This window comes from Vicia villosa, linkage group LG1 (genome assembly GCF_029867415.1).
Source record: "Vicia villosa cultivar HV-30 ecotype Madison, WI linkage group LG1, Vvil1.0, whole genome shotgun sequence".
In the NCBI taxonomy this organism is placed as follows: domain Eukaryota; kingdom Viridiplantae; phylum Streptophyta; class Magnoliopsida; order Fabales; family Fabaceae; genus Vicia; species Vicia villosa.
Genome location: NC_081180.1, coordinates 137,375,544 through 137,388,500, shown reverse-complemented (window position 1 = coordinate 137,388,500; position 12,957 = coordinate 137,375,544). Strand labels below are relative to the sequence as shown.

General features: G+C 36.8%; 1 protein-coding gene across 1 annotated transcript; it reads right to left on the bottom strand.

Annotated features, from left to right (window-relative positions):
• Window positions 1-606: 606 nt before the first annotated feature.
• Window positions 607-3,854, bottom strand: LOC131644298 (plastid-lipid-associated protein 6, chloroplastic-like). Its single transcript, XM_058914763.1, has 4 exons — window positions 3,509-3,854; window positions 1,465-1,701; window positions 1,113-1,239; window positions 607-991 (listed from the first exon to the last, which is right to left on the bottom strand). Exons 1-4 carry the CDS (start codon window positions 3,761-3,763, stop codon window positions 777-779), a joined length of 834 nt encoding a protein of 277 aa, XP_058770746.1. The 5' UTR covers window positions 3,764-3,854; the 3' UTR covers window positions 607-776.
• Window positions 3,855-12,957: the final 9,103 nt, after the last annotated feature.

The following is a 12,957-nucleotide window of genomic DNA, read 5'->3' as shown; positions in this document are numbered from 1 at the left end:
ATAATAATTTCAATTCTTGAGGATTTTATTTTATACATTTATTTGTAAATATGTAAAATATTTCTTTAAGTAAAATTTGTTAAAATAATGTTTTATAAAAAATTGTTCTAAAAAAGAGGTGAAAAATTTAATTGAAAGGTAAAAAAAATTATTAATTTATTAAAAAAATAAAAAAAAATAGGCGGGGCCAACCCACCACCTTGGCGAGGCGGGTATAATTTTATGTCTATTTTTTTACTTGACGGACTTGCCTGTCCCGCTTATTTTCAGGCGGGCTTATGGCGGGACGTGCGCGGGGCGGCCGGCCCATTTTTCCACCTTTAAGTGTAATGCTCTGATTTTATATACTAACCCTAACTATCTGTCATTAGTAAAAAACATGAACTTCTGACTATGGTGATTATTTAGCAAGATATCCGTTGAAGTAGGAAATGTCATACAAATTTTACTGCAAACAAAGGAATCACATAAATAACCAATTTAAGATTAAAGTATTTAAATGCAAAGTAGATTATAAGAGGAACCTAAACCGGACACATGAATGACTATTATATCCCACAAAAAATTTTAATTTCAAAGCAATTGGAAACTGAAACTGAAGAGGAGTTCTGTCAACAGTGTATATCAGCATCTATTTGTAATGATCTATAAACAAATATCCTTTAAGATTAAATATGTTACACTTAAACAAAAAGTACCATTTCCAGCTCCATAGTGAGGATTTGGTATATCAATGTTACAATGCTAAAGTATCATAAAAAGCATAGTTCATACACTTATGAAATCACAAAGACCCTTAGCTCGCCTCTATCTCCTCTCGTGACGCGGGTATTCTCGTCAAGATATGTAACTTCAAAATCACCACTTCCTCTATTAGATTTTGGCCTTAATGATTCTGGAAGTTGAGGTACCTCTAGCGGCGGCAACTGTGAAAAATTCCCAGTAGTCTTCACTGTGGTTTTCTCAAATATTATCTTGATCTTTGAAGATCCTGAATGGTCACAAACCACGGATAATTAAGAGTCAGTCTCAATACTACGATTCTGATATCTGGCAAATAGAAAAATCATGCGAAAGCTACTAGCATATGCAGTAGAAAGCATAAAACCAACCTATGAGTTCAAATTTGTGAGCTAATGTGGCGGTTGCTTCAAGGGGTGGAAGAGGCCATGGAGCACCGAACTGAAGCTCCACTATATTGTCAAAGTCTTTGCTCAAGATGTCGATTCGTTGAAACACCTAACACCAAAGAAAGAACAAAATTCCATCAATTAGTATTAAACATTTGATAAACTTTATTATTGGATACTATTTTGGAGATCACAGCACATGCACGGGACTGAAATCAGATTAGAACTACCGGTCAAATCAAAAACCATAAATTTTTTCGAGGAAATATAGTTAAGAGCAACTAGCACAAATATTACAACATGATTATGTGAGATGAGGTTAGTAGTAGCAGACCTGTCCAAGAGTTATGGGAAGGAGCCTTCCTATGGGAGGTCCAGGACGGCTACCACCTAGAGTACGAGAGGAGAACGCGCTGCTATATATCAGTTTCCATCTTCCTTGCAATTTATCAAGGTTATCTGTGAGGTCTACCAACCCTCCAGCATCTTCGAGTTCCTTAGCCGCAGCATCTGCCTTTTGCAGATCTTCTTCATTTGCCGCAAGACCTCTATTTAGCCCAGAAACAGCACTCTGCAACATTAACAAATCAAGCATTTTTTCTTAAAACCACCATTTCAAAATGCATAAAACTTAGACAAATCAAACATTTTTTAACCACTGTTTCTAAGGGATTTGAATTCTTTTACTTGAAGTTACAAGGTGAAAGTAACAACTCATTTTGACAAATCAAACATGAGAAACATGTTTCGGAAATAAAACCACCATTCCAAAATCCATAAAACTTAGACTAGAGATATGTTAAGAAATATGGTTGGACCTAATAGATCCTTACAAAACTGACTTGTAGGGTGAGAATTGCTCCCAATGAAGCACGGACACGATACGAGTATCGGATACGACACGTATCCGATACGGCGATACGTCACTAATTGAAAAATACATGATACGATACGTTGAAGATACGTATATAAAAACTATAATTAAACATTTAGTTAAATGATAGTTTAAAAAAACCATATTCATAAGACAATTTTTAACATTACTAAATTAGTTAAAAACATTAAATTTAAGATATTGGAATAGTATCAATGTCATCTCTTTCTACATCTCATAGGTAAATAGAGCAGCTTCCAATTCATCAAGGTGTACAAGAAGAAAAAAACTTTGAAATAAAAGAAATTATGCAAGCATCGTGTCATTCTTAGTCAAAAACATCTCATCATAAATATTATTAATAAATAATAATTAATACTGTATGAATTAAATTTTAAATATTACTAGTAATCATAAGAACTTACGTGAATTAAAATCAATTTTGAAAAATGGTAGAATTAATTAGGATATAAACAGAATGACTGGGGAATGAATACTCATTAATAGGGTAATAAAGGATGATTAAAAAGAAGAATTTGTTGAAAAAAATAAAGAGTCACGTATCTAGGAGTATCGGAGACGTATCGCCGCCGTATCGGAAATTTTTTAATTTTTTTTTTAAATAAATAAATTCGGATACTCCTCCGATACGTATCGGAGCCGTATCGGAGCGTATCGGCGTATCGGGACGTATCGGATACGATTCGGCAGGGTTTTTGAAGTATCCGTGCTTCATTGATTGCTCCCACTTACAAGCACATGTTCATACCATATGTTGTTCAACGTGGAACTCTTTAACATACCCCCTCACGCCTACGACTAGACATTTGGAGCATAAAAATAAATGATGGGTGACCTGATAGTGGAATTCTAATAGAAGGTGGCCCAAAGAATCTTAAACAACACTTTTGAAACCATATTAAGAAATGAGATTGGACTTAACTCATCCCACAAAACCGACTTGTAGGGTGAGGATTTGGATTGCCCCATACTTATAAACACATGTTCAGGCCATATATTATCTGAAGTAGGACTGTTAACAAGATATTCCTAGAGTTTGACCTAATTCATTATTACAAAATCGGCTCGTAAAGTGAGAGGTGTAACTCTAAACCCCTTCTCCGTTCTGTCTTTAACTAGTGCATGAGTTGAGTTTTTCCCAATGTTTGCTATGTCTAAAACAATGATGAATCTAATATAATGATCACAAATTGCCTCCAAATTATTTGATTTTTCAAACATATGATATGACAAAGAAGAAAATTGTATACATAAATTCAACATGTAACCTAACTTATAACTATTTTTCTTTTGCTAAGAAAAGTAACCTAAAACTATTTTTCTGTTAACATTAAGCAATAATTGATAATTAATCATACACTCACCATGGTAATAGTTATAGCTAAACATGAAATTGACCACACATTCACCACCCAACAAGTGTAAAATTAACTAAATCAAAAAGATATAAAAACAAATGAAGATCAAAAGAAAAGAAGCTAACCAGAAGATTGAGCTTCAAGGAGGGGATAGCATCAAACGGATTAGAAGGAATTGGAATAGTTCCATCGGTAAAGGGGTCACCTGCAACAGCTTTAACAATAAGCGATGGTTTCATATGCTTCCCACCCTTTGGAGTGAAAACATGGAAGTTATTGTTGCTTTTGCGGGGAATAAAACTCCTGGGAAATAAACAGCAACAAGAAGAAGAAGATGATATAGAAGTTGAAGGGTGATGAAGGAGATTGAGAGAAGCCATGAAAAATGAAGTGGGTTGAAATTGTGGCTGAGATTATTGAGAATTATAAAGAAAAATGAGATTTGTGTTCCGCTTACTAAAGAGACACGTAATGCTTCTTGCGCCTTTAACTATTCTCCAACAAGGATTTTAGTCAACCTCGGTCGACATGTCTTTAAGTACTTTTATTTATTGGTTTTTATAGTTTATAATGGTGCATCAAAATCTCTCAAATACAACAACAAACCACAATTAACCATTCCTATCTCATTAAGCGAAGATAATACTTCTATTATTTGGTAGGTCCATTTTAGTCTTTTACAAAAATTACAGAGGTCAAATTAGTTCATGAGAAAAAAAATGCCTCAATTAAATCATTTACAAACTTTAACCGAGTCATATTTTCAAACCGGTTTTTTTCTTACTTTTAAACCGTGACTGGACTGCTAGTGAAGATCCATTTTAGTTCCTCACAAAAAATAGAGAGTTCAAATTAGTCCATGAGAAAAAAAAATCTCTATTTAATCCCTTACGAAATGTAACTGAGCCACGTTAGTCCTTGATTTAATATTTTTTTCAAACGATTTTTTCCTATTTTTAAACCGTGACTGGACTCTTATTTTACGACTGTTGATTTGAAACTATTTGTGAAGGGATTGTAGATAAATCATCGCGATGCCACGATGTTCTTTTTTTGTTGGGTTTATTATCAGGCTTATGGGTGGGTGACTACGATTTTTCTTGTGATGTATTCTTGTGTATTAGGTGTTGTTATTATTTCAGTTGTTAATGATACTTTTGTAAATAATACTTGTGGCGAAAATAATACACATGATATGTTGGAAAAAAATTGGTTTATATCATATTATTTAGGTTTTGATGATAACAAAGTATTTAATGAACAATTACGTATACTAACATATGTTCAAGTGTGCAGAATCATAAGTCAAAGAATATATCGGACTCTAACTCTGATTGGAACATATGAAGAGAAGCTTGAGACTCAGATTATGAAAGATCAGAATCTGATGACTCAAATTCTGAATGATAAGATTCTGATGTCTCACAACTAGGTAACCCAACTTCTAGTGGAAACTCAGACTCTGAAGACCATGTACAAAGGAACTTAACCTCTGACCCGTACTCAATTTCTAAAACCTGGTTTATCTTGTCAAGTCGAGTCACGGTTTAAAAATATGAAAATATCATTTGAAACAAATATTAAATGAGGGACTAACATGACACAGTTAAATTTTTTAAGGGATTAAATAGAGACTTTTTTTTAATCTTAGGGACTAATTTGGACTCTCTTTTTTGTGAGGGATTAAATGAGTCTTCATTGACAGTCCAGTTACGGTTCAAAAATAAGAAAAAAACCGGTTTGAAAAAAATATTAGTAGAGGGACTAACATGGCTCGGTTAAATTTTGTAAAGGATTTAATAGGGACTTTTTTTTCTCAGGGACTAATATGTCCTCTACAATTTTTGTGAGGGACTAAAATGGACCTTCACTCTAACTTTTTAATATGATACAAGGGTTTTACCTGAGGTTTCATGTGGTGGCATTCTAGAATAGGTAGAAATGTGGTTGGTGCTAGTGTTGGTGTTAGGGTTATGAGGCAGCAAATTTGATTGTTGTAACAAGCTAATGAGTTGAGCCATTTGGTCTTGAGTTATGCTAGTACTTGGATTGCTTGTAGAAGCTTCTTCACCATTGTGAACCACTGATTGTGTATCACCAGATGTGGAATTGGACGCATTTGCTGAACTTTGTATCTTTGTGAAATTCTGAGGGAATCCATATTTGCGATAGCACACATCAACAGCGTGACCTGTCTTGTGGCAAAATGAACAAACTCTACTATCTTTCTTACTGTTAGATGAGCTACCATAGGAATTAAGGTTTCTACCACGATCATTAAATTTTCTTTAGTCAAAAGCATTAACAAGAGTGTAAGTTTCATATATATTAGAAGTAAGTTCAGCACTTGAAAGTAAGGACACGTTGTGACTCTCTTCTTGAATCACCATTGAATAGACTTTGTTAGTGGATGGAAGAGGATCAATCAATAACACTTGTGTTTTAATAACATACAATTTTTCATTCAAACCTGTTAAAAACGGAATGATCTGATTTTCGAGGCGAAAATCTCTTGCACTTCGCATGGCTGCACAACGACATTGTTGAGCACACGTACAACTTGGAATCGGTCTGTGAGAATTCAATTCCTCCCATAATTCACGTAATTCAGTGAAATAGTCAAGAACTGATTTGTTACCTTGCTTGAGATTGTTGATTTCAGCACGCAAATTGGAAACACAAATACGATCAACTTTTGTGAAGTGTTCTTTGAGATCATTCCATGCATCGAGTGCATTCTCCAAGAACACGATTGTTTGTGCAATTGCTGGACTAACAAAATTAAGGATCCATGAGTGCACAAGGCAGTTACAACGCTCCCATGCAGAACGGCTGAGATCATGAGGTGCAGAAACCAAAATTGAGCCATTGATGAAGGAAATCTTGTTTTTGGCGCCAAGAGCACGTTCCATCGATCGTGACCAAGAAATGTAGTTGGAACCGTTCAATTGAGGAGTAATGTTAACAGAATGAGGACCTTCACTTGGATGCACATAGTAAACAGAATCGACATCACCATTGGTGATGTGATTAGCAGTATGATAAATGGGTGGAGGCATGATCAAAAGGAAGAAGAAAGATCAGAAAAATGATCACTTCCAGAAAGAGGCAAGAATCAATCGAAGATAAGCAAGAATCAAACAGAGATAAGCAAGAAGATAGATGCGGAAGAGTGGAAGTATGGATTGAAGACGATGATGCCATAATATGATCTAAGAATTGCAGCATGCCATGATACAAGAATGATAGTAGAGAGGAGAGAAAGTGATGAGAATAAGAGTGAAATCTCTCTGAAGGATAGAAAAACACTTAGAAGGGGGGGGGGGGTTTGAATAAGTGTAGCTTTAAAACTTGTAAGATAAAAACTATTTGCACAATGATTTTTATCCTGGTTCGTTGTTAACTAAACTACTCCAGTCCACCCCCTTGGAGTGATTTACCTCACCTGAGGATTTAATCCACTAATCACACTTGATTACAATGGTTTTCCACTTAGCCAACTGCTAAGTCTTCTAGAGTATCCTGATCACAACCTGATCACTCTAGGAACAAACTGCTTAGACAACTTCTAAGACTTGCTAGAGTATACTGATCAACAACCTGATCACTCTAGAACTTACAAATTAATGTAAACAAATTCTTTTAAGAGTTACAATGCTTCTTATAAAGCTATTATCACAACTGTGATTTTCTCTTAAGTTTAAGCTTAAATCTCACTAAGATATTACAACAGCAATGTAGTGAGCTTGATGATGAAGTTTGAGAGCTTTTGAATTTGACAGCGTTTCAGTTTAATGCACAAGTGTTGTGTTGAGCTTCTCATCAGAACTTCATATATATAGGCACTTGAGAAGATGACCATTGGGAGCATTTAATGCTTTGCGTATTCCGTACAGCATTGCATTTAATGTTTCACTCTTTTGTCAACTACCTCGAGCCTTGTTTCCGCTGTGTCTACTGACGTTGCCTTTAATAGCTTCTAACGTTCCTTTTGTCAGTCAGCGTAGCCTGCCAGTCTAGTACTTGCTTCTGATCTGATGTTTGTGTAAACAACGTTTGAATGTCATCAGAGTCAAACAGCTTGGTGCAGAGCATCTTCTTGTCTTCTGACCTTGAAGTGCTTCTAAGCGTGATACCATGAGAACTTCAGTGCTTCTGCTTCTGATCTCAAGTTCTTCTGATGCTTCCATAGACCTATGTTCTGATTATGCTTGACCAACTTCTGATGTCTTGCCAGACCATGTTCTGATGTTGCATGCTGAACCTTCTGAGTCAGTTGCCTCTTGCGCTGATTTTGTGCATACTCTTTGTATAATTCCTGAAATGGAAATTGCATAGTATTAGAGTACCACATTATCTCATACAAAATTCATATCCTTGTTATCATCAAAACTAAGAATATTGATCAGAACAAATCTTGTTCTAACACTCTCATGTGTTATTGATAGTAGTATGTGTGATTATATACAAAGAGGAGATAGAAGCTTGGTGTACAAGTAACCAACTCATAACAACTTTATAAATAACTAACCCATTATTCATTTATCATCTATTACTTCTCTTATAGTTTTTTAGGTCTTTTTTTTTCTTCTGAAATTGTTTGCATTCTCTCCATCTTATCTACTTTCCTAACTACAGAATCTATCTTCTCTCTATATGTTCAAACCATTTAAGTCTATTTCCCACCATCTTCTCTACTATAGGTGATATTCGAACACTCACTCTAATATTTATATTTTTAATTTTATCATGTTGAGTCTTACCACACATCTACCACAACATCCACATCTCTACTACACTTACTTTATTCTCGTGTTGATTCTTAACTGTTGAACATTCAGTTCCATACAAAATTGCAAAAAGTCTTACTGCAGTCGGATAAAACTTTCCCTTCAAATTGAGTGGTACATTCGCATAACATAAAACACCTGATGCCTTTCTCCATTTAAATCATCCAACTTGAATTCAATAGTTTACATCCCCTTCTATTTCTCCATCATTTTGTATTACGCACCAAATATATTTAAACCATGTAACTAAAGGGATAATATGGTCTTTAACTTTCACCTCTAGATTAGAAACACTTATTCTTTCGTTGAACAAATATGAAATTTTTATAAAAACACTAGAATGTAAAGTGGCTACCGGTTTCGTCCAGAAAACTATCTGTGTGCCACTGCCACACTTTGCTCTTTAATTCTTTTAAAAATACAAGAAATACTCCATTCATTTTGTCGTAGGCGTCTTGCAAAACACTAGCACTAAGCTTATGGGAAGAACTTTTAATTTGTGCAGCAAATGCAGCAACTAGCCAGTCTCTCAATGCATCTTTACTACTAGCATCTTGTTTCAATACCATGTCAATGCATTTACCTCGATAATTTAAAAGAAACTTCTCCTTAAGGAATACTTGTTTTAATTCAACAAGCTTCGATGGCTTACCAACCTCGTGTAAAGACTTCCTTACTCTAAAGAACTTCACTTTTATCTCTTGCATAATTTGAAAGCTATTTTAAATCTGCATCTAATTTTTAAGTATAATGTCTAAGGTAAACAGTAAATAAGAAGATGACGACTAAGGACGTAGAAGATATGGTTAACAGAAATTGAAATTGTTGTGAAAAACGATACCAATAACAAAGTATAATAGGGAATTAGGGAAGAGAATAAGAACACAATAATTGGTTATAACTGCTATTCTTTCACTTTCTCGTAAAACAAGATTACAAGTTTACAAGAATAACAAATAACCTCTCTCACCCTAAATTAGGATTTGCAGCTTAGCAATGATGAGAGACTAGTATGCTATTTATAATAAAACTTAACATACTAACTAATGGGCTTTTTCAGCAAGGCCCATTACACAAGCCAACTTAATAAACAAGCTAACTTATCAAATTAGGGTTTAAACACTAAAACCTAATTTAACATGCTAACAACTCTAGCATCTTCGACATCTGCATGCTAGACCCATCTTCGACTACAGCAAGCACACTTCGACACCAGCATGTGAACAATCCTTCGACTTCATGCTTAACTCTGTCGAACTGTCGAACCAAGAAGCTACCCTTCGAAAATACTAGAGTTCGATCCAATATCTCACAAATCTCCACCTTGGACCTAACTCTACAACGTCAAGGAACAAACTAGCTTTCTTCATGCAGCTTTATCAACTGCATACAGTGGAAAAACTTGCAACTCGGCAATGTCTTGGTGATCATATCAGCAGCTTGTCTTCAGTCGAAACCTTCAGCACTTGGACTTCTCCACGCTCGATTACTCCTCTGACGAAATGCAGCCTCACATCAATGTGCTTAGTTCGCTCATGATAGGCTGAATTCTTCGACAGGTGTATTGCACTTTGACTATCACATTTAACAGTGATACCTCGACCTTGAAGTTTTAGCTCCTTCGCAAAACCTTCAAGCCACAATGCTTCTTTCACAGCTTCAGTTAGGGCAATATACTCCATTTCAGTGGTTGATAGAGCAACAACCTTCTGAAGTGTTGCTTTCCAACTAATTGCAGTGCCAAACATAGTGAAAACATATCCAGAAATAGATTTTCTGGAATCCATACAACCTGCATAATCAGAGTCGACATATCCTTCTATTACTGCTTTACTATCTTCACCCAAGGCTCCACCATAAATTAGGACTCTATTCAGAGACCCATTTATGTACCTTAAAATCCACTTCAATGCTTGCCAGTGAGCCTTTCCAGGATTCGCCATGTACCTGCTTACAAGACTGACTGCGTAAGCTATGTCGGGTCTAGTACAAACCATAACATACATCAAAGAACCAACTATATTAGCATACGGAATGCTATTCATATAGGCTCTTTCGACATCAGTACTGGGACACTGATCAATACTCAGCTTGAATTGAGGGTTTGTTGGAGTCACAACTGGCTTCGAATTCGACATACCAAACTTTTCAAGAATCTTCCGTAGATATGCCTTTTGAGATAAGTATAACTTCGACTTCTTTCTATCTCTTCGAATGTCAATTCCAAGAATCCTGGAAGCAGCTCCCAGATCCTTCATATCGAACTCCTTATTGAGTTCAGCCTTCACCCTCGTCACATCTTCAACATTGTTGCTTGCTATGAGAATGTCATCCACATAAAGCAACAAAATAACAAATGAATTACCAGATCGAAATCTGAAGTAAACGCAGTGGTCGAACTGACTTCTAATGAAACTTATGCGTGCCATGAACTTGTCAAATCTCCTATTCCACTGTCGAGGAGATTGTTTCAGCCCATACAAAGATCTCTTTAACTCGCACACATAATCTTCCTTCCCCTTTTCGACATACCCTTCAGGTTGCCTCATCAGGATCGTTTCATCTAAATCACCATACAAGAACGCAGTCTTCACATCCATTTGTTCCAGTTCAAGATCGAACTGTGCCACCATGGCAAGCAACATTCGAATGGACCTATGCTTCACAACAGGAGAAAACACATCATTGAAGTCGACACCTTCTTTCTGAGTGAAACCCCTTGCAACTAACCTTGCCTTGTATCTTTTCGACGTCACTCCTTCAATTCCTTCCTTAACTTTGAAAATCCATTTACAGCTGACTAACCTTGCCCCAGCAGGTTTCTTGATCAGTTCCCAGGTATGATTATCATGAAGAGATTTTATCTCATCATCCATGGCCTTCAGCCATTCAGTCTTATTTCGACTCCTCATAACTTCCTTATAGTCTCTAGGTTCTTCGTCTAGAACCTCACTTGCAGAGATTAAGGCATAAGCTATAAGATCTGCATATCCAAGTCTTTGAGGTGGCTTGATGACTCTTCTCGACCTATCTCTCGACAATAGGTAGTCATCGTCAGTTTCCTCAACTTCAGCATCTTCTGCTTCTTCTTCGACTTCATCTGGGATATGCAATTCAGCATCAACATGCTCCACCTCAACAGGAATCTCTACCTGTTCCAGCTCTTCGTCAGATGTTTCTGTACTTCGACCAACATCATCAGTTTTCTTAAAAGCCATTTCAGCTTCATTGAAAACTACATCTCGACTGGTGATACACCTCCTGTGACCTGGCTCTAGGCACCATAGCCTATAAGCTTTGACTCCTTCAGGGTATCCCATGAACATGCATTTCAGAGCTCTAGGTTCGACCTTGTCTTGCCTAATGTGAGCATAGGCTACGCAGCCAAATACTCTCAGTTTGTCGAGATCTGGTGGATGTCCCGACCAAACTTCTTCAGGTGTCTTCATATCTAACGCTGTCGAAGGACATCTGTTTATCAGATATGTTGCTGTCGAAATAGCCTCAGCCCAGAACACCTTTGTTAACCCCGCACTAGTCAACATGCATCTGACTCTCTCCAAAATAGTTCGATTAAAACCTTTCAGCCAAACCATTTTGCTGTGGAGTACCTGCAGTAGTTCTATGCCTTGCAATACCAGAGGCAGCACAAAAACTGTCGAATGCCTCATTGCAAAATTCAAGGCCATTGTCGGTTCTCAACCTCTTGACCTTTCTGCCAGTCTGATTTTCAACCAGAGTCTTCCAACTTTTGAAATTCTCAAAAGTTTCATCCTTAGTCTTTTGGATGAATACCCATAATTTTCTGGAATAATCATCTATTATGGATAGAAAATACCTTGCTCCTGAATGTGATGGACACCTTGCAGGCCCCCAAAGATCAGCATGGATGTAATCAAGGGATCCATGTGTTCTTTGTTTGCCTTTGTTGAACTTCACTCTGCAAGATTTTCCAAGTACACAGGGTTCACAAAACTTCAGCTTTTCGATTTTTTCTCCACCAAGCAAATTTTGTTTCCCTAATTCGACCAGACCCCTTTCACTGACATGGCCCAATCTCATGTGCTAGATTTCTGTTTTCGACAAAGGTTTCGTGGATGCAACATTTGTCGAACCACTTACAACTTCAGCCTCAAGGGTATACAAGCCTTGTTTCTTCACGCCTCTCAAGACTTCCTTCGAACCCTTCATGACTCTTAGGATACTTTTCTCTCCTTGGAAAACATATCCTTTCTTGTCGAATTCACCAAGAGAAAGCAGATTTCTCTTCAAATCAGGAACATACCTGACTTCAGTCAACAACCTTATTGACTCATCATGGAGCTTGAATCTCACAGATCCAACACCTGCAATCTTGCAAGCCTTGTTGTTTCCCAGCAATACTGATCCACCATCTTGATCACATAATTCCTCGAACAAGTCTTTGTTTGGAGTCATGTGCCAAGTGCAACCTGAATCCATAATCCACTCCTTCTTAGAGTCACTGCTTGAAACCACAAGAACATCAGATGATTCGAAATCATCTTGAACAATGGCAGCGTTGCCATTATCCTTACCTCCATGATATTTCAAGCGTTCAGGGCACACCTTTCTTGTGTGACCCTCCTTCTTACAATGGTAGCATCGAATGCCAGATGCTTCGCCACTGTAAGTCTTCGACTGGCTTTTGCCTTTCTTCTTGTCGAACTTACCATCCTTTCGTAAGAGTTTTCCTTTAACGGCCAAACCTTCGCCAACAGTCGAAGGTTTATGCTCCTTTCGTTCATTCAAGTCCTTAGAGTACA